This window comes from Helicoverpa zea, chromosome 3 (assembly GCF_022581195.2).
Source record: "Helicoverpa zea isolate HzStark_Cry1AcR chromosome 3, ilHelZeax1.1, whole genome shotgun sequence".
NCBI lineage: Eukaryota > Metazoa > Arthropoda > Insecta > Lepidoptera > Noctuidae > Helicoverpa > Helicoverpa zea.
Genome location: NC_061454.1, coordinates 12,756,903 through 12,779,702, shown reverse-complemented (window position 1 = coordinate 12,779,702; position 22,800 = coordinate 12,756,903). Strand labels below are relative to the sequence as shown.

General features: G+C 34.9%; 1 protein-coding gene across 2 annotated transcripts in view; it reads left to right on the top strand.

Annotated features, from left to right (window-relative positions):
• The window catches only part of LOC124645790 (leucine-rich repeat-containing protein let-4-like), a 243,403-nt gene that overhangs the window by 95,105 nt on the left and 125,498 nt on the right, over nt 1–22,800 (top strand). For both annotated transcript variants that reach the window (XM_047185688.1, XM_047185687.1), the window contains exon 3: nt 12,598–12,646. In XM_047185688.1, the coding sequence (XP_047041644.1) occupies nt 12,614–12,646 (33 nt within the window). In that variant the 5' untranslated portion in view covers nt 12,598–12,613. The remainder of the gene's footprint in view (nt 1–12,597; nt 12,647–22,800) is intronic.

Sequence of the window (22,800 nt, the reverse complement as noted above, 5' to 3'; positions counted from 1 at the left end):
TATTAATTTCGGGAACAAGAAACTTTGAAAGCACGTGTAAACAAAAGTTTAGCAACTGATACTGATACAAAGTTATTGTAACCCGTTAATAATAACGGCAATAAATAAACGTAAATATAGTATCTGTATCAAGCACGAGTTTATGGTTCTCGTAAACGAGCTAGGAACTTGTCCTTGCGATATTATGTCTATCAACTCGATACATTGTTCATGTAATCGGTTCTATCGATTCTATCGCGTTGTCGTGTTTGCCGGCTATGTATCGATATAAGGCGTGTTGAAACAATAACTTTAGCGTTGCTACGAGTGCCGGGATCGTTTCTAATACGTTTTTGCTGTTCTCTATTAAAGGTCTTCGTAATTCTTTGTTCTACTTGACTTGGATTGGAGTGCGTTTCATCAGATTTATTTAAAAAAAATATGAAGTGTTTATTTTTTTCAGATGACTTCAAAATTATTACTTTTTAGGCTAATTAGAGAACATTCATAAGCCGATGTCCCCTCATTTTTTCCTGATTGCATTTCCCAAAATCCTATAAATTCATCAATTATGGTGTAATACCTCATAATCCAGCATAATGCTTGCCAGCTTATCGCTGTTTAAACCTCAATAATTTGCATTAAAACCATTTCAAACATTTTTATCAAATTATATTTGGCCAAAATTATTTTACGGGCGGTGTTTGCAAGTGTCAAATCATATAAATTTATGTTGGATTTGTTCCCCGCAGCACCTGCGTGTAGGGTGTCCCGCTTAATCCTTATCATTGGGATAATTCCCTTTGTGAGCGCGATTATGGCACGTTGTGTAATTCACATAATTCATACGTCTAGCTTATTATAAAAGGAAAATTAGACTGTAGATAATGTTCTAAATTGGGCATATTATATTTCACGTTTGGTGTTAAATATTAAGTGTTGTGAGGAAATTGTAAAAGACACGGGAAATGGGTTGTAATGTTGATGTTATGCTTCAAGTCGTTACCGTTTGTGCAATATCGCATCTTTTATGTCGCCTGTCGTTATATTTGATGTAACTGTATCCTGTACGTATCAGTTTGGAAATTTATTTTGCGCTCCCTAACGTTTTTGCAAACATCGTTTGACATTTTGCAATGTGTTTTTGAGGAGATTAAAAATGTCAATTCTATTGCTACCTCGCCTACCTCGCCTACCCTATTGTATAGTAGTGTTGGACATAATGCCACTGAAACTGCCTTTTCAGTGTCCCTTACTATCTGTCTTTTTTCTATTTACTCAGGTAATATTTTCGTTATAACAACTAATACCAAGACTTAGTACAACCAATAACCGTAACCAGCAAACTAACCCACTACTCACACCAATATGAAAGTTAATCTTTTTATCTTTCCCCACCTATCTGTATCTAAACGCCAACTTATAAATATCAAGCGGTCCTCATAATAGCCAGCGCAAGTGGCTCAAGACTATCAGTGGTAAGCAGGTCTCAATTATTGTTGCCCCTTCCAGCAACAAGTGCTGTAATCCGCTTACAGCGGCTGCCGGGAACATTAAGCGTTAATTATTAATCGCCATGTTATAACTGGACGACCTTGTGAGGTTTTTTCGTGTGGTGTAAGATTGAGAAAACCTTTAATTATGAGCACGGTTACTGGGGTTGGGTAATCATGTTGTATGGGCTATTCACATGTCATCTGATTTGGTCTCAAAATATTGCGAAAGGAAAAAAGCTCTTACAATCTCCAAAAAAATTGTAACAAAATGTCCAGGGCATAGTTTTATTTATGACATCAAGAAATAGTTTTACTTTAACCTCTTAAAAGTATTTTCAACACCTTCACAAACTATTTAAATCCAGGTATTCAATTATGATAAAAATTGTTAAAAAGCAAAAAAAAAGTGTAAAAGTAATAAAATGGCCGCTTCTAGGTGCGTCGTTAACATTCACGAGCTAACGACATTATATTAACGAAGATAGAATATTTTGCTTTCGCAGTCCCCAGGTACTATTTTAAGGGATGATAAATTGAATAAAATCTCCTAGCTAATGAAATAACACAATTATGTCGACTTGGCAATAATACGCGAACATTTATCAAGGCTATTAAAGTACATAGTATTAGTTAAGTATTACTTACTTTCTTAATTAGTTTTCGCTATAATTTAGGTGGGTTTATTTACTGATTTTAATTTTGATTGACTGATGAAATTTTTATGAAAAAAGAGTTGATTTTAGCACATACTTTTCTGTATATTTTTATCTGTTGTAGGTTGACATATTAACAAAAAAAATATCCATTGTTTGCCCTAATACATTCAAAGAATTTCCAATTTTAATACAAATAAAACAAAAATAGAATAGAAACAATGTCAAAAAAATGTAGACTGTAATAAAAGCACCCTCTAATGAAATGAGGAGAAAAATCCCGCCAAAATTCCTTGTCACCCGTTGAGGCGTCAACATAGATTAGTTAGCGACAGGGCTCTAATGTTCACGTCTGCAGCCTTTTGTAATAAGATTTTATTTTTTTCTTAACTTGAGTATAAATTAATTATTGTTGTTATTGGATATCATGTAGAAAATGTAAAGACAATCAGTTTAATTGGAATAAAAATAATTCAAAAAGCTCGGTTTAAAAATTTTGGTTTTGACGATATCGAAATTGTTTCGTTTTTTGCATCAAATATTGTTGGCTCGTTACGCCTTTTTTGTTTAGATTTTCCAGTACCTACTATTGATCTGTAATAAAGTTATTTGAGTACCTAATTTACATAATAACAATATAACTTATTTATCAATATTTACCCAAACTTAGCAACTCAAGCCTGGCCTATAAATAGTATCACCAACTGAGGTAACTATCAAAACTTTCTCAAGGTAGATACAAACCTCTTTAGTTGTTGTTTACTTAGTTACAAGTTTCGATTCGTTCCGTCGATGATCTATTTATGTTTTTTGTCAATATTCTTTGGGTCCAATTAAAATGTTCACGGCTCCTGGTGGTAGAAATACTAAAACTGTCACGGGAATCAACGGGAGTGTGGGAACTACTGAACTGGCCACATTTTTAGTGTTTCTTTTTTATGAATCTTTGTATCCTTGTTCTGAATTTTCATCATTTTGGTTACTGATTTAATATTGATTTGTGAGTCTGTCGTCAAAAAACAGTACATATAAAAACATTACTGTTACAACATCTATAAATCAAATATTTATAACATTACGACTCACATTTCATATGCCAAAGCCTCTTGTATATCTGATTTATTTCTACAGCTATCGAATAAAGATCTAGACTACCTCCGATTGCTTCTGAATATTCCATAATAAAAGAGACGTCTATATTCTGTTTACGGCCACTCGGACTAGTCAAACAAATATTCCTCTGTATTAAGGCTCCCAATTCGCAAATCAGTTCCGTGACCGATTCGATTCGCACACAGCCTTAACATGCAAAACGAACGAGATCTTTACTGAATACTATATTTGCTGCCTTTGCTCGATTCCAACTTTTATTCCTGCCAACTTGTTTCCCGGGCTTGTTTTTAGATAAAATTCGAAATAGATGCAATCTCTCGCTTGTCTGGGACACAGAATCGAAAAATCTTTCAAATACCTGCGATACGAGGGAGAATGATTGCTATCTGTACACAGTTTTAGTGAGGGCTTATTTTCGATTGTCTCGCCAAACGGAGGAGTATTTTGAAATGTCGCTTTAAGAATGTCAATAAAGAATTGGAGTTTGCGTTGTTATGTTTATTGAAGATGTCTTGGATGTCGGGACGGTCGGAGGTGGGAGTTTTATTAATTTTATGATTCTCTGATTAGAGTCATCCGATTAGAGTAATATTCGTTGGCGGGCCGGAGCTGTGCTCTCTCCGAAGAAATTCTTAACGTTGTTACATGTTAAAATCTTATAACCTTCGACATTTACCTACTTTTTGTGTTCAATGGCAATGAAATGGAGATCAATAAACAGAACAATTCAACCACAGCTATGTCGCTTTCTCATTCCGTGGCCTTTACCCTCAATTGCCATCAAACACCTAATCAAACTGTATTCAAGTAACTGCAAGCCGTTATCACAAGTACTTTCCATAATCACAGCACACCATGCATTTCCATGGGTTATAATGAGCCTATCACTCGCTCATTACCACACCATAGAAAATAATTGCAGTGCTGCGTTCCCGTTAGGCGACCTGCGCGTGCGACGCGAACTAACGCTAATTATAGACCGAGGCTGTCACTGCACAGGCGATAAATAGACAGGCCTTATTAGCGTGGAGACAGGAAGGTCGCAGATTTGTTGTCGAACCTGTGGCAAGTAGTAAATCAAGAGGATTTATTTTGCAATGTTTTTTTATGCAACGGTAATGGTGCTGACCAAATTGCTGGGTACAGTTGCAATTCCAATGACGAAACGGTAGACACAAATATCACCGGTAAATAGTAATAAAAATGTCCTCAATTAAAATTTATCTTCAGTCATATACCTACACAGATGAAACTCCGCGCAATAACTGACTACCACTTGTATGAACTTGCCTTTCTCAATACAACATAACAAAATAACCAATAATAACAAGTAACAAAAAACTCAAAACTGTACAGGTAAATCCAGTTTAGCACCCATTCAACAGAATCCATAAACACAAATTAAAATTTAATTTATTCTTAACTCCATTGATAGCAAATAATTTTAATTAGGTACGCTCAATCCAATATGGCGGCATCTGTCATCTGCATTCGATTTCTACGGAAATGTCAGTCGAAGCTCAGACGTGTTCGTCAATGGACGCGCTCGCTTTTATATGGAACGTTGTTGAATTCCGTTTTATGTGGACACCCTATTCTGTTGATTAGTTTGCGGAGCTAACTCGAGGAAACGAATAAGGTTTCTGTAAAGTGATGTATTTTCTGTAGATTTAACAGATTGCAGACACGGAAAGGCTATTTTTATTTTGGATCTTAAAAACAGGAAAGTTGTGGAAAAGGCATAGTCGTTGTGAAATAAGTTTATTAGCTTCCAATGTTCTCGAAAATTATTCTGAACGGACCATAATTTCGTAAGGCTTTTTATTACGATACAAAAATCCGTACACCTGTTGCCGCACGTAAATAATTTTGTACAACGATAATGTCAATTAGTTCGTAAGCTTGATGACCATAAAAATTAACATCAACATGTACATAATGAGGATACATCAATAAAACCTCTCAAGACAAAATTAAAATCAGTTTATTAAAATAAAATCTTGTAACTGGTTCCGTAGCATGCCAGTTCGCATGAATGGAGTTATATATAACCGTGCAATGTAGGAAAAAGAAAAAAATACGTAGAAACCAGTATGGCGGCATAATTTAGTGGTAATGCAATGAGTTGCCGCCAGGTGGCCGCGTCGGTGCGTCTGCGCACACAACCGGTTCACTGGTGAAACAAGTTGTAAAAAAACGGCGGCTGAGAGTTTTTTTATTTGTTTTTTTCCTTTTTTTTCGCCAGTTTTTATTCTGCAAGTAAAATATTTTTGCAATTCTTAGGCCTGTGTTTGTAAATAACGTCTAGTTCTAAATTATTTTAAGTTTAGTACTAACGAGATGGTATTGTAACTGGATACAGTACGCTAACAAAGTTAAAATGTCAACTGAGTTACTATTAAAATTGAACTAACCTTTCAACTTTAGTAAAGTTCTTGGATTTAATGATCAGAAACAAACACCTACACCTAGTATTAGGAGCCTTCCTGACCTTTAGGTGGTTTAATAAATCACTTCATAATGACTGTCAAAAGATTACGAACAATCAACTAAGTTGGGAGTAGGTAATTTTAGAATGCATCAAAAATATTTTTTATTGTTACAAGATTTTTTTAGAATGGCAATAAGGATAGATAGAAGCTATTAAAATACGTTGTTAAAAATCTGATCCTAATGCAAGAGAAATAATCGACGTTTTATTCATTCTTCATTTTTTTATCATTTTTGGATCTCTGACTCATACAAGTGTAGACAAATATCTATGTACTGAGAGAGAGGAAGGTGGTAGATAATAGTTATAATTGCTCATCCTCCGTTTACCACCCACAGCTATCATTATCCATTTACTATCACGTTCATCGTTCCCAGTTCCCAGTTCCCGCTTATATCTTGTACCACGCAATATTGTCAACTTGTCAACGAGTAAAGATCGAGATAAAATGAAATGATTTGTGGATCTTAGTCTAAGCTACGTGTATCTTTAGATTAACGCACACGGCGATCTGTTCAGCCATTCATATTTTAATTTTTAATATTTATTGTTTATTCGGCTACGATAATTAATGGTAATTTCTTTTTGTTTATGATGGTATTTTAAATTGTTATATAAGCAGATGTGGTATTGTATTCGTTTGAGGTTTAAGCAAGGGTTAGAGGTTAAGGTTTAATTTATTTACTTGTTTGTAGACGCAACAGTTTTCTTCGCAGTCCCATCATTATTATTTATGCTACCTTAGTATTTATCAATAGTCAGAGCGAGGGTTAAACTTAGACTTCTTGCAGCGCTTTCTCAATGGCTCATTTTTATTTTCATTTAACGGAAAATACACTTGTGTGAAGACGCTGTATGTTTATCATTTATTTGCCCTATAAAAGAACACTGAAAATGTGAGATACCTATCAATCCTAATATTCCTAAATGGCATGACTCAAAATAATTTTCCGCGAAATCTTGTTCGACACACACCTGGAATATGTGAAAACAGCCATAAATCCTTATTTACGGAGAATGTGCGTCTAAAAAGCATAAAGAATATTAAATCCAATAACTTTCTAAAGAAAATGTGTGTACTGAAAGAACTGTGTAATGTAAGGCTTCTGATCGCTCTACCGTTGGAAAATTACTTGTAAGGAATTTTCTTAACCTATTTGTGACTCAGCAGTATTCTTTTTTTTGTAGTTAATATTGCTTTAGATATTTTAAAAGTATCATTGATTTTCTCAATTTCAGAAGAAGATAAAATTATGTAAAGAAGTTTCGGCTCGCACTTAGATATTCATAATTGTCTTGCAACACAGCTCCGAGCATTCTTTAATAACACGCTTCACCTTCAACTACTTAACACATAAAATATTAATATCTAAACCACATCCATTATTCATGTCCACCATAAAACTTCAATTCATTAAAATGCTATAAAATAACTCAGTATTTTTAAGCCTCAATATTCCGACTTAGCATCGTAAAATGATTCAATCAATTATATACAAAATGGCCGCCACGTCAATAAATAAATACTTAGAATACCCGCAGACAGTAGAGTAAGCAGTCGGCCGACAATTGAAACAATGGTTGGCATTATTTTTTTAAGAATATCTTGGTTCCAATCTAAGTTTTCAGTCGGTCTAACACCGGCTTGTCTAAATATTGTGGCTGCAAAATGAACCATATGTCAACGTCATAATCTGACATTTTTAGACAAGTCTTAAACTGACGTTTAAAAGTTTTTGTGGTAAGACGGTTAATCTTTGTAATGTGCGTACTACCATTCATCTTCATACTTATTTATGCGCCCAAACAAACTATCGGCCAACTAAAAGTTGTTAGTGTGTGAGTACTTTAAGTGATGCAACTTGTGTCAAAAACTGTGGAAAATCGTGTCGATGGCTTTCTCATGTTGTGAATTCCCTTTTAAGGTTACGTATTGTTTTTAATTTATGGTTATTTTATGCGGATTGTTTTTCATAGAGTCTATGGAAATAAAAACTTGCATCATTTATTAGAAATGTTATTGTGAAAAATTGAGATTTCACTTCTTAACAGTCGTTGTTTCTAGCGTCTTCGATTTACAGGTCAAGTAAACCGATACTGGGTTTTCCCTTGTGGTCTTGCTCAGTACCTAGAAGGTTGGACATGTAGGTACCCAGTGGAGGTTACAAACTCGCCTACTAAATAAAACAAAAGACAACAGAAAACAAAGAATTTATCAAAAACCGTTAGGCACGACATGTCACCGATAAAGGGAAGGGTTCCTACCCAACACAACCGCAGCACTCTTAACCGCATTATCCTCAATTCCGGAATATTTCCTCAAACGAGAGCTCCTCGACTATTTTGTGCGTAAACTCACGCAACTTACTAATTACGGTCCATCATTTGTAGCCTAAACTCTTGGAGCACGACAAACTTCCACTAAATACAACGAAAGGTTGGGTTGAGGGCGCACTGTGAAATGAGCGAGTCATAATGAGCGGATGAGGGGTTGCAAATGGCTTGTTTTGTGGGACTATGCATGGCCTAGTTTCATGTTTAACTGTCATTATATTTCTCACTGTAGGTCTCACAATAAACATGACGTCATCTGTGAAGACAGAGTAACACTTTTTCTAAATAAGTAGACCTAAGCCTACATCCCAAAAACTCAATTAAGAATTAATGTATTTTTAAACGACTGGGTTTGCCAAATCATTGTGCTTAACAAGAGGGGAGATATTCCAATTTATCAGCCTATCAGCTTTTAATACTTTCCATTCACTGCACTAAATTCCACTCAACATAACGATACATTAACTACCCCTTTTCAATTAAAGCAAAGCGGAGCGAGAAATGAGTCCGCTTCGCTGACGGTGGGACCTTAGTCGAAGGGCTGGCCCTTAGTTGCGTGAGAAACGAGACTTGGTCCTCTTGGCAGTCACAAGAATGTGCGGTTCAACTGACACGATAAATGTTCTGGGCTCTACTTGGGACAGTTGTCGAGAAAGATCATTTTATGTACTTAATACAGTACATTATATCGCGTGTCATAAATGACCTATGTTTTAAATAAAATACTGTCTTGTTCATACAATAAGTTTTGTAGACCGTGGCATATCTTCCCGATAGCAGTATTGGTTATTATTTGGAAAACATTTATTTCATAAGCTTTTGATTCAATCAAAAACACAACCAATTTCATAAAATAATGGAAGTCCAGAAATTGCTCAATCGCATGTAAAATTGAACTTCTGATCTAAGAAAACTGATTATTTTCGATTGTTTTTAAACGTGTTGAAGGTAGCCGATCACGATGGTGCTGTAACCCCATTGCTGAATTCATTGGTTCTGCACGTACGCACTAATACGATACGGCGTCTGGTAGTGACCTTTAAATGTGCTCAAATACAGTACTCTTCAATAAAGGTACTCAATAATTAAGACAGTAAATGCAGTTTCTAAAATAGTGTCAACAGATTCCTTTATTTTAAAGAGGACTGTTGGTCGTATTAGGGTCTGTCCACCGTAAGACCTACTCCTTGGAAGCGTGCACCTAGGTTATGATGTTTCACAAGAACCTGTAATAGGTCTATTTGCAAAACCGATAAATTTTAATAATTAGAGTAATAGAGTGCCGCCATTACCATCGGCTTATTTAGTTTTCCTCTACGAGAAAAGGCACGTTATGTGGTCTAATATCTTGTAATATGTGTGGGGATACATAGAAGACAACTAGGTTGTCAAAGTATTTTGAACAGAATATACCCAGAAATTCTAGTAAAGGTTCTCTTCCTCATAATTATGTTGTTCCAGTGAGATTCTCAGTAGCAGCCCAAAGTGCCTATAGATTCATGCCTTGTAGACAATAACATCACATGACCAATACATGGAACTTTGACATGTGTAGGTACATGGACCACTCGGAGCCTTTGAAGAAGACTAATGAGATAATTCAATGCGCTGTGATTGTTGAAGGTAGAATTTGGAAAATAGGCAGATAAAGTATGTGATGTTTACGGGTCTGTTCTAAGATCTGAAACAATTTTATCATTACTGGTGGTAAAAAGGGTGATGTTGTTGAGTACTTCGTTACAATCATCATCATAACGTCTGTCTTATGTCATCTTAGAAGTCCTTTAGATGATGCCCCTTTAATAACAACGATAAAACTTTTTTCTTGTTTCATCCTATATAGAAACTAGCTTTTGCCCGCAACTTCGTTCGCGTGGAATAGTGACTACCAGCAGATTTTTGATTTGACCAATAGATGGCGCTATATGTCCGGAATAATTTTATTTTTTTTGTAATAAAAACTATCCTGTCCTTTCTCAAGTTTCAAACTATGTCTGTACCAAATTTCACACAAATCGGTTCAGTAGTTTAGGCGTGAAGAAAAGACAGACAGACAGACAGACAGACAGACAGACAGACAGACAGACAGAGTTACTTTCGCATTTATAATATTAGTTTGGATTTGGATTCGCATACATTATATCATTGTCACCTTTTCGAAGTTAAGAATAATGAGGCTTGCACCAAAGCAACCAAATATTTAGAAGAAAATTATACTTAGGGTTCTGATTACTAATGAAACCGTAGTTGCATTCTAAACACCCCAAACCAAAACAATGTTCCAGAAGACTTATTCCTTATACAACTAGCTATATACAAGAATAATGAGATTAACGAATGCAATCCTCGGATTAAATTTATTATGCGTGAAAGAACGGGGGAAGAATACTAATCTCCCTGGCAGGGCTGGCAAACCTTATGGCACGCATAGAAATCTACACGGAATTGGCAGGGGTCGTAAATCACGCCTTTTGTGGTGTGCTGTGACGTAGGAATCTTATATCGCGGTTGGCTGTAGTTTGGAGTTGGCTGGTAGTGCGTGGCGCAACTTCGAGTCTGAATATGTGCGTGTTTTTAATATATTTTATAAGTTACTACTTAGTAAAATGCAACTGTACTCTTTGCCAAATCTGACTCTTATCTAATAAAAAATATGAGTACATCGTTTCAGCAACTTTACGTTGCTGAAAAAATCGATTTAAAAAAAATGAAAAACAAATGAACATCGCGTTTCTAGATTCACTCTCAAACTTTTGAATATTAAACATTTTCTTTTGTTTTCCTGCTCAAAAATATTCATGTCCTTATTAAACTTAGGTACCCTTTTATTTGAACAATAAAACATGCTTACAATGGTTTGGCATCCCTGTCTTAAGGCGACGAACCCAACGAAAGCTGGTAGCGGCTCTTTGTACAGAATTCCGCTTGAATTACGAGTACCCTCTTGAAAGTATTACTTACTGTTCACGCTATTTCTTGTTAGGGGGTGAGTTGGACTTCAAACAGAAGATACAACATCGATTCTTTCAAAGAAACAATCAAAATTACTTGCAGTTTTGACACTGTTCGGAATTTGTCATTTTATGGGGTGATTCAGACCCTTCAACGAAATAATTCGTTATTTTGATGTTCCTGATCATTGCGCATTGTTTAAAGCATTGTCATCTTCCCATTATTTGTTCAAAATAGGCGTGGTATATCTTTGGCCTTGTTAGCCATCGGCGCAAGTGCCAAAGCCAAACCACCTGAAACGGATGCAGCTTTAATCATCTTTTGTAGATGCTATCAGGCCATAGTAATAGTAATATCTTTGAAATACACCATTGGTCGTAACTTTAAACACGCGCTAATATTAAAATAATTTCCCCTAAACTGAACCCATCTACTACACCTATAGCTTCTTCAGGAGTTATTACTTACAAATCCTTCACAATGTCTACTAAAAATACAAACAGTCCTAACAACGTAAGACTCGTTGCACAGTCTGACCAAAACCATCTCCAAAATGACATGGCGCCGATACTAGACCAACTGACCGCATTTTAGTTCTCCTAGCCTACATTCCTTTGCGCTAAGTAACCTACGGCCTTTCATCGACCATTGCTTTTACTGATTGGCCTTTACACAATGGACTACTGACTTGTGGGTAGTAAAAACCAGGCTCAAAAATGCATAAGGATGTCTGTCTGGGTAGATTTTTGTTGTGATTGGACAGGTAAACGTCTAATCTATATTTATGACTATAGAAATATTAGAAATGATGATGTAGACCTTATTTTTGTGCGAAGTAGTGATAATATAATGCCAGTAAATTGGCTACTTAAAATGATATTGGTTACTCCGTTTTGAACCCCGCCAATCTTTTTGCACAGCGATTTAATCTGTGCAGCTTAATCCTACAAGGGTACCTCCCAAAAAACCGCTTTATCCTTAATTAACCCAACAAAATGTAAGCTCACCACCAGCACCCGTGGTGCCGTGTCACACATAATTACATGACTTGCATCTCCCATTCACTTGTAACCGTTCATCCCAAAGGGTTGCCATTAACGGGGAGCTCATTAGCGAAAACCAAAAATAAAGCGTGCAATATAAAAGAATGAGTTGGCAACTTTGACAGGCCTATTCATCACGTTGAAATAGGCGGGGAAGCTTGGAAATATACGCAAATTGAACTTTTTGCACTTAACTAGGCCTGAATGGAATTTCGTCGATACTGGGAAAATGGGGGTGGTTGGTAATAGGTGTTTGAGTGGCTGGTAGATATGGCTCTGTTGTAGGTGTTTGTAGGAAGAAGGGTGAATATATAATGCTCGTGGAGAAACAATCTAAGCATGCAAATGATGGTGTTGTTTTTTGTTTATGATGCAAATTATTTTGAGTGGTCATTTTAATGACATAAAAATATACACACGCGTCGAATTGGAACATCCCTTTTTTGGGAACTGGATTAAAAATAGTCTGAGATACAGAAGGGAGTGTGATTGATTAATTAAAACAAAATCTAAAGATTATTTTTCTTTATTTTCAGATCTTTGTGGATTGAAATGAGACGAAGAACAGACCAACGGATATGTGAGGTAAGATTCATTTTTATAGCATTGACTACGCGTATGTTTATAAAATGCAAGTTAAATTCGTCTCCACAATATTTACATTCATTTTAACTAACCTAGTATCCATATAGTAATAAGTAAAGAAAGTTCAATGTCAGAAAAGTATCTATACATGCCATATTCCATGAACAAAGAAATTCTTTTCTACATCTTCATGTAAAATAATCCGATTCAACTACAACTCAAACCGTTGGACATAAATGTACGAACCATAGAGAAAAGTACCCCAGAAACTATATCTATGAATAAAAACCTGTCGGCCAGTACGTTCATTGATACAAAATCCTTTCTTAGAACACTTGGCATAATGTTATTCCTAATATATTCTGTGGCTTCGCCTTGCATTGAATAGAATCATCATTTTTATACTTCAAGGTGTATTTAAAGTGACCCTCTCGAAATAAAACGGTTCTTCTATAAAAATGTTGCCAACGTAAATATTCGTATGAATTATAGACTATAAATATAAATTGTTTTGTTTATTTCTCTCTTTTTTGTATATATATTTACTTTTGAAGCCATATTTTTTCAATCGAAACATTCGATCGCGTTTTGTTTGGAAATTGCTTGTTCAAATGTAGTTTGTTTTATAAATGGTTGGTACCAATGTTTTTTGATAGTTTGACTTTGTTCTCTACTATAGTTTTTTTGCCATAAGAAGAGTTCCCTGTCACTTTATTTTACATTAAATTTATGAATTGTAAAATGACTTCAAATGATAATAATTTAAATTGAATAGTAATAATATATATAATGAATTGTCAAATGAGTATGAATATCGATTAAATTTCGTTAGGTCACATCACTACATTTGTCAAACAAGAACTGTCAAGGAACTCTTCTTACGGCAAAAAAACTATACATCATAATATTTGGTTATTGAAAAGAAAATATTTTTATTTGTCTTTCATAATCTCAGCAAGAGTTTTACGGAGTACGGTCACTCACCCATCTATAAATTGACTTAACTCGAGTAGCTTAATTTCACAGTTTGATCAATCTGTTATCAATATGAATAAAATATAAACACGCACGACTTTTTCCAAAACCGATGGAGAATCTACATACAAGTTGAAAGGTTGCCATGGAATACATTAGCAGTTACTCACAGTATGGAAAAAAACAGAAGATCCATTCGGATGTAATCGATAATATTATCGTCTAGCTAGACATAATAATTCTAATATTTTTTTTATAATTGATCGTCCACTTAAGGTGATGTAATTACATCTTGCATCAGCCTACATAAAGTGACAGTATCATTTCTTTTCTATTGGTAATTTTGCGCAATGAAATGTACTTAGACATTTTTGCACTAAAACTTGATTTAAGAGCACATGTACAAAACGCGACAAAACACGGAACAAAATCAATTAAGTAAAAATTAAAATATTTGCTCAAATTTCATATTGACCTTCTCAACTTCCTTCCACCAAAGTAAAGTATTAGCATAGAAGTTGGGGCTGCGGCGTGCGTGCGCGCAGCCGAGCGCATTGGACGCGGGCACGCGCGCTTAGGGGCTGCATGACGACGTAGATTTATAGGACACGCGTGGAGAATTGAGGTTTTATGTGTTGTCTGTGTTAGTAGTTTATGGCGGGCAAATATTGTGTTTTGATTGAGTGTACACATTTATTATCATAAATGACGATATTTTTGTTTGTGGTACTAAAATATCTAGATTTAAAGATAAAAACTGGTGACAATATGTTTGTAATAAATAAAACAAAATTAATTAAATGATTAACGTCATGGTAGCTGTTCGTGATAATTTTCAGCGGATAGTGAAAGTTTATCGACTCAATTTTAAGCATAAAGAGTTACACGACAGATTATTGTATTTAAAAACTTCAAAAGAACGAGAGCTTCTAACAAGTACCAGAATCAAAATACATAATATTTTAAACACATCCACACCTAGATACTTTGTATGTGTCCATATACCTTTCACAAGTCAAAATTCCCCCACAACTCCTGGTCACACTACTCGCGGCGCTAATCTTCGCAGCGCTCGCGCAGTATGCAAGCCGCGTCTCGCAGCCGCACGGAATGCAAGATGACCGATTAAGTTTTTTGCACGCTACCTTTTATGCAGGAAGAATTGTTTAGTATTGTTAATTTAATATTCACCTTATGTGTGAATGATTAGGGTATTAATTTGAATGGCGTTGCAGTACATAGAAGTTTAGATGAAATTTTTGGGGTTAAATTACTAATCGCATATAATATATTTCATTGTTTAAAAATCAGCTTGTAAAGTCTACATTTTTAAATAGCTCAGCTGAAAAATAAAAAACTAAATAGCAGAAAAACTGATTATTTGCAGTCTTACCCTGAGAATATTGAGACATACCTTCAAGCAATAAAATTTTTGGCATTATAGTATTTACCCATTCAAACTTTATAACGACAATAAAGAAATAGCCTTTATATGTCTAAATTCCATTTCTAAAGAACATTTTTATATTAAAGGAATATAAGTAAAGCCACGAAATAAAATAAAATTTTATTTTCTCCACATAAATATAATACGTCTGAAACTTATTGCTTGTAAAGGTCAGAAAGAAAGGAAAAACTATTTTCTCTTAGTAAGCTAGAATTAATCGTAAGCTTCATAATTTTATTTTCTTAATGTTTCGTTATTTATTAGGTATTTTATTTATTGCGACTTGAAATTGTATGAAACATTTTAATGAATTAGTTGCTGGCCTAAAATGAATGGAATTATTCAAAACGTTTGGATACATAAACAACAGTCTCTGAATTAGAAAATATATAATATTTTTTTAATCTTTGTTAAGACTGGCTCGGGCTATTTCAGCCGGTGTGAAGAACAGGAACTGTAGGACAATACATTTACTTTTTTGACTATTTTTGTTACATAATAAATTCTATGCAACAAACTCGTAAACCACATCATAGAGTGTCTCGTGGTTTTCCTCAATATAATATGGATAGAGTAATTATTAAGTAAGGTTTAAGTTAAAATTCAACCCAGTTACTGCTAAAGATGTTCAAATGAGAGCAGAGTCCTACCTTAATCGTGGCATCCGAAACACGGAAGGACGAAAGAATCTTCATATATCCCAAAGAATTCTAGCAGCCCTCTTAAGCAAGATAGCTTGAAGGTAAACAATAGTGGGCAAGCGCGAACCGCATACGAGTCGTGTACGGCACAGCGAACAGTCGATACACCTGTGTAAAGTTGCATTTATTTATGCGCCACGATGCGTCCATTCTTGTGGGGAGAGGTGTGGTGTAAGGGGAAGAGGTGAGCGATTTGCAGTGTTTAAATAAATGGGGATTTGAATTGTTGATATTTTTTATGAAATATGACTTGAGAATGTGGTGATTGTATTTTTCCGTGTGATTTATGTCTGAATAGATATTAACAGTTCAGTATCTTCTGTTATAGCAAAAAAATGTGCTTAAAATGACCAACATGTTTTCACATGCACATGTACTATCTTACTTAAAAGTTATCATTTGATTATATTATTTAATTATACAATTATAATAATACAATTATAATTAAATAATGAGTTATTCCTACAAGTTATGGTTCTTAAATTACTATACTTTTTCGCCATACAATTAGAAATGGCAAACCAAAACTAAAAATCACAATCAACGCTAGATATCGCGTATCTCTCATCGCTCACACAGTCGGCACTCCATCTACAGAGGAGTATCTCAGCATTGCTTAGCATAACACAGAGTGCACACTAGCGACCTTTCACGCGGTGGGAACCGGCGCAAGCGCATATTTGAATATTTGCGCACGACAGTGCGGACCCAGCTTTATTCCGGTGTTAATATTTCATGAACTGAAAATTTTAATTTAAAATTCAACAGTGTGTGGTCGCCGGTTCCTTTGTTCCCCATTGTATCTATGTTTGTTTATGGCGCAACACGATTCCTGAATTATCATACTCGACTAATGCGCGAACAGAAAGTACCAGCCATAAATTCTGCATAATTACTCATAAACAAAGAAAATATCTAAAGTTGTAGTCACGCTCAATTTATTTTATCTCCAATCGGCAATTTAAAGTTTCAACTACATTAACAAAGGCAAACAAAGTCTCAATCAATCAGTTAGCTAAATGAAATTCGAATGCACGTCATTAATACTGACTAAACAGTCAAATAGCCGTGAGATTGGCGTCCATTTTTAATTTATTACCCGACACACGAACGCATATATCGACACTAATAGTTTTCTATAATTGAGATCCAAATTGAGTTTCCCACGACTAGCGAGCGAATCGATCGACAAATATATCGAGAGGTTGATTAATCGAATCAATATTTAGGCAGCACTATGCGAGTTAGTGGTGGGCAATGCGCAACTTCGTGACTGTATCGAAGTGGAATAATTATCAAATTAATTGAAAATAACTATGCTCTGTGAAGAGTGAAATTAAAAATAATATCTCATGTGCATAAACAACTGAATTAATGTTATAGTTAATTTAACACAGATTTTCATTGATTATTATATAACTTTAGAACTGCTTTTATTTGCCAAGCCTTATGGAAAAATAACACTCTAAAAAAAGTTATACTAAAAACTTTTGAAAACTACTCCGCGCAAAGTAGGTTGTTGATATTCTCACGACCTGTGTACGAATTAAAACAAACTTTTAATGAACCCTTGCTCTACAAAATTAAACAGATAATTCATAAAACAAGTTATCTCAAGAAAAAGTTTGATAATCAGACTAGTTTTAAAGTCACATTACTAATGATAGGTACCAATCTTCTTTTTCAAACGCTTATTTAGACGTCACTAACTTATTTTCTTAAACTATCATCATTATTTATTGCAGCTTTGTTTAACTTAACATTTGTAAAGAAACTTTGATTAACGTTCAAAAAACAACTCTCAATTCAAAAACACAAAAGAAATAACAATGCCACGCATAAAAATAAAGACAAAAAATCAGACATAAATATCGATACATTTGCACAACACAATTTAAAACATCGATAAGTCGCTGTAACATCACTAATGCTCAATAATGTGATATCACAAATAGTGCGGCGCCATTAATCTTGTGCGGCGTATAAGAATTTACTGTGTTGGCACTTAGGCAGATGTAGGCTACAATTTATAGCCTAGCTTCAAACTAGTTGGTTTAATGAAACACCGCTGCAGAAACTGCTAAATTAACTCTTGAATATGTAATTAGAAATTAATTAGGTATAAAGTAAATTGAGCGAAACTTTATCGCCTTAGTTAAGTTTTTGTTATTTATGTAGAAGGTTTTGATTGGATGGAATTAATAAATACATATGGTAACTTATGTATATACTTGACTAGGATTTATATAATAATCATGATCAGCCTATGGGACGGTAGTCCCACTGGTTGTCACAGGCCTCCTCTCACATAGAAAAGGGTTGAGCGGTAATCAGTTTGTCCGTAAACGTGGATGCTGTAAAGGATCCAAAACGTCGTGATTAAATAATATTATATGACCGTGATAAAATCCGAAAAAGTAGTTTTATTTAAATGTCTAACATTCGCGTAAGTTTCAGAAATCAAAGCATAAAAAGTCACAAGATTGCTCCAAAAATCCCAAACCAAGAAAACCAAACTTAGGTACCCATATTTCCTTTTGCTCATATTTCCCATAGCATTACAATAATTCCACATCATGAAAGCTGTCGGAAAATGCACCTCATTTACAGATGTTTATCAGATGAAATGCCAAAACATCACAGATTCGACCACCCATGCCATTTTAAACCCACTCGGAAATCCCACGCGAACAATCAAGAGCTCTCATTTAAAACTAATGTTATACAATGAAGCCAGTGTTTGAATTTATTTGCAACGAAATAGATCTTCATTCTTGCATAACTGTAAAGGTGCGCGTATTGTCGATAAGTTTGTTTATCGATATCGGTTTTATGGTTTCGTTGTTGTGGGACATCACTAGTGTTTTTGATTTTGGTTAGATTTTGTTTAAATATCAATGCGATCATATGGAAATGTAACTAACATACCAAAAATACCACAACTATGTTGTTTAGTGCCTAATTTGTATGTACTATTTAATAAACATTAATGGCCTTACTACAAAAACTTTAACGTCTGTTTTACACTTGTCTAAAAAAATGGTGGCTGCAAAATGAACCATATGTCAACGTCATAATTTGTCATTTTTTTAGATAAGCCTTAAACTGACGTTTAAAAGTTTTTGTGGTAAGACGGTAAGTGCTTAATTTCTGAAATTAAGTGCAATTTTACATTTTCTTACTGTTTTAAGATTTCACACTAAATCAATTCTTAGTGGGTAGATATGCTAATATGAGTTGTGACAAGTAAAAGTTACAATTGCAACTAATTTGCAAAATATATTATTTTCGCTAGACTTAAAGATGATTTCACTCTTCTTTATTCATTCATATACCCTTTTCTTTATTCATATACCTAAAATCCACACTCAAAGTTCTTCCTTTAAATGTTCGCTAAAAATAGATACTGAAAACACGTGTTCAACCCCTTACACTGCATTGCACGAAACAATGCATCAATAGCGACAAATTGACGCACACTGCAATGCATATTCACTCCGTAGGCGTTAAGGTCGCATCGACTCCCACGCATCTCTGTTATACAGAACACTAGAAATTACATTCCGAATGCATTCATAAAGAAATAACTGGTTTCAAACTATTGTTTGTAGGTTAAACTTTCGCCGTCTTACCACAAAAACTTTTAAACGTCAGTTTAAGACTTGTCTAAAAAAATGTCAAATTATGACGTTGACATACGGTTCATTTTGGAGCCACATTTTTTTTAGACAAGTCTAAAACAGTGGTTAAAGTTTTTGTAGTAAGGCCATCGTTGTTTTATTGAGGTGAAAATGTGTTTGGAGAATTTTTGTGGAGTGATACAAAAATAATTTAATAAAAATATTGAAAATTATATTTCGCTCCCGATTTAGTCCATATATCCCATTATTAAAAATTTGTTATTTGAATTATAAACCTAAAACATACTAATCCTTTACATTTTACAGCCATCAGCTTAAGTAACTTTTTTCTCTACGTATAAATTAAAAATTGCTTATACAATTTCACTGCAAACCTCACATTATCCCTAGGTACATTCAGCACATCTGAACAGCAATTATCAAAAAACAATAGGTATCCAAGCTATACTAAGAAAGTGCATACAAACTTAGAAAAGTTGCATTGGTACATGTCTAACCTGGGGCCCGATTCTACTAATTTTACTTAAGCAATATACGATTCACGTTCGACTGCGATCCAATCCCGACTCGATTACGATTGAAACGTATGTGGTATTCCGCTATTTTTTCTTTGAAATAAACGTTTTTATCCTTTTCTGTCATTAAATAATGAATCATTTTGTCTACAAATGATTAACTATTGCAATGTGATTGTAGAGTAAACTACCGTATAGACCAAAATCACCAAAATAGCACACCAATCGCAAACCAATCGAATGTCGTTGGAATACGATTGGTCTTATATTAGTAGCAGAATGCCCGATATGGTTGAAACTGCTATTGCGATCATATTGCGATTCGATTTCTATTCGATTTTGACATTATTAACTTAGGAGAATCGGGCCCCTGGAATCACACACTCCTACTTGAGAGGTTGATTCTTTACACACCCTTTGGAACCGCGCTACTAGCTTGACGTTTCTTAAGTCTTAAAGCACATGTTCCCTGTAATAGGTCTATATGACATACAAACCTATGACTTAGAGTTGACTAGGCCACATTTAAATAAGAACAATTCCAAAACCGATACACAAAACTTCAACCGTAGTGCATAATCGTGCTTTTAAAGTACAAACCTCTTAATTAAAGACGGAATGTACGAATGTACGGTAACAATACTGTGCGCGAATGTACCCGCGACCTACTTTCAGCGAATCGATTGAGCACTCGATAACGCGCAGTTTAATCACAATGTGGAAAATTACTTGATAACTGTACATTGTAGGTATTTGTATGGGTATGCGACATAAGAGTTTTCTTTGCGACTATACTATTGAGCTTTTAACGTTGTGTGTATTTTGGTAGGTGTAGGTTGAAATAAAAATAGCGCTAAGGTAAAAGTGCGAGTAAATATGGATATCAAAAGTAACTAAGGATTGTTATTGTAAAAAAATAAATTCGATAAGATACTTAAAACGTTGGTAAATAGCAATCTCCTACCACAAAAAAAGATGGAAGTATAGTATTTTTTATCCATCACTACTAACAGTTACCTAGGGAAGCCGATTCAAGTAACCCCAGCAAAACTGCCTCAATTAAAGAATTAATTGGCTAAACGACCAATTTTAAAACACGAACCATAAAACAGATAACAAACATAAACATACAGCAAACAAATAAATTGCTATACATTCTAGTACCTATATCTACGACATAGGAAGTAAACATTGTTATTCCTTCGCTATTTATGTTAGAAATACATACATTAACTATATTAGTGCTACATCGAGGAAACGGGTAAAAATCACGTACACATACAGAGAATAATAGTACGTGCCTGCGCTGGTGGAACATGACCTTTATTTTACGTCACAAGGAGGTTGATTTAACATCGGTAAATACGTCGGTCTTTTGAGGAATTGTAAATAAAAGTATATTTTTTGGTGATGATGTCCTCCTAGCCGATAATCGGCTAGTTATATCATATAAGGAGATCAGCCAACTGCGCAGTACGTGTTATAGAGCACAAGCATTTGCGACGACGACGCGAGCAGACACAGGTACACGCACTATTCCTTCACTGTCATAGCCCGAAGGCATCAATCACCAACTTCCAGGCTCAGAGCTGCTTTGTGAAGATTTCTAAAATCCACAAAGCAACTTCTGCACCACCCAGGAATCGAACCCGAGACCCCATGCCCAGCAGCCGCGCTTACGATAGCTACCAACGAGGCAGTTGTAAAAAGTATATTTCTAAAACAAGCAAGGAGAATGTTGTTAACGCGCAAAATACAGGCCAATTACACCCCAAAGAAAAGTTTCAGCAACATCTTAAAATGTTATTCACACATTTAAAAACACGAGTTCCAATTTCAAAAACAAAGCCTGCGATTTCCGTACGACCGTTTACACAGCGAGTGCAACAGACAGCACTACACGAAAATAAGCGCTCCATGTAAAACGGAACGGCGAGCGTTGAGTCGCGCGGCAAAACGCGGAACGCGATTACTGCAGCTCCAATGGCGCGATTAACCCTCCGCTAGCGTGCTTTTGTCGTCTAAAACGTAGTTTTTATACCAACTTAATAGCATCGACAACGTTCTCAACGCTCGTGCCCCACTTTACAATATTATAAAAGTCTTTATTTCAAAGTTTTTACAGAAAAACCCGGGTAATAGATATAAGTAAAAAGTCACCGAGCCACGGCTCGTTGCGGTTTCGTTCAACTGTTCCAAATCCAATTGCACCATTAACCCGTAACTGCTGCGGCAAAACACGGGCACCGCAATAAAATCAATGGGACACTTACACCGCCTATTTTCATTCAAATAAATTCTGTCTATGGGCTCAAGTTCGCGAATAAACTAGATATAACCGGTATTAATCGAGTCGGGGGACGGTCGATACTTATGAAGATAGATATATCGATAATTTCTGGATTTGTTTTAGAATAAAAGCTTACTGTTTGGTCTGGTTGTCGATATTAAATTACTCGGGATAATGCTTTAGAGAACTATAAAGACTTCGTGTGTAATACATCGCGTCTTGTATCCAGTAAGGTCTAGCTAAACTGGCTTGCCGCCAATTTTTTCATGTTTTGTGGAGATCCATTGTGTGTTATCGAAAACCCTGTTGCTTTTATTGGCATTGAATAACAAAATCTAAGTAAAATACCTTGTATAGTATTGTTTTTATAATTCAAATTAATTTATAATTATAATTTTTTACAGTAAATAATTTTTTCGTTAGACTGCTTATCGCTAACTATCAATTTGATTTTATTTAAGCTCCATAATTGATATGGCGTGGACAACATATCAAATCATCAAAAACCACTACATAAATAAAATTATTCCTTTTAAAGTTATTTAAATCCTGTATCCTCAAATAAAAGAATTATAAAGCAAACAT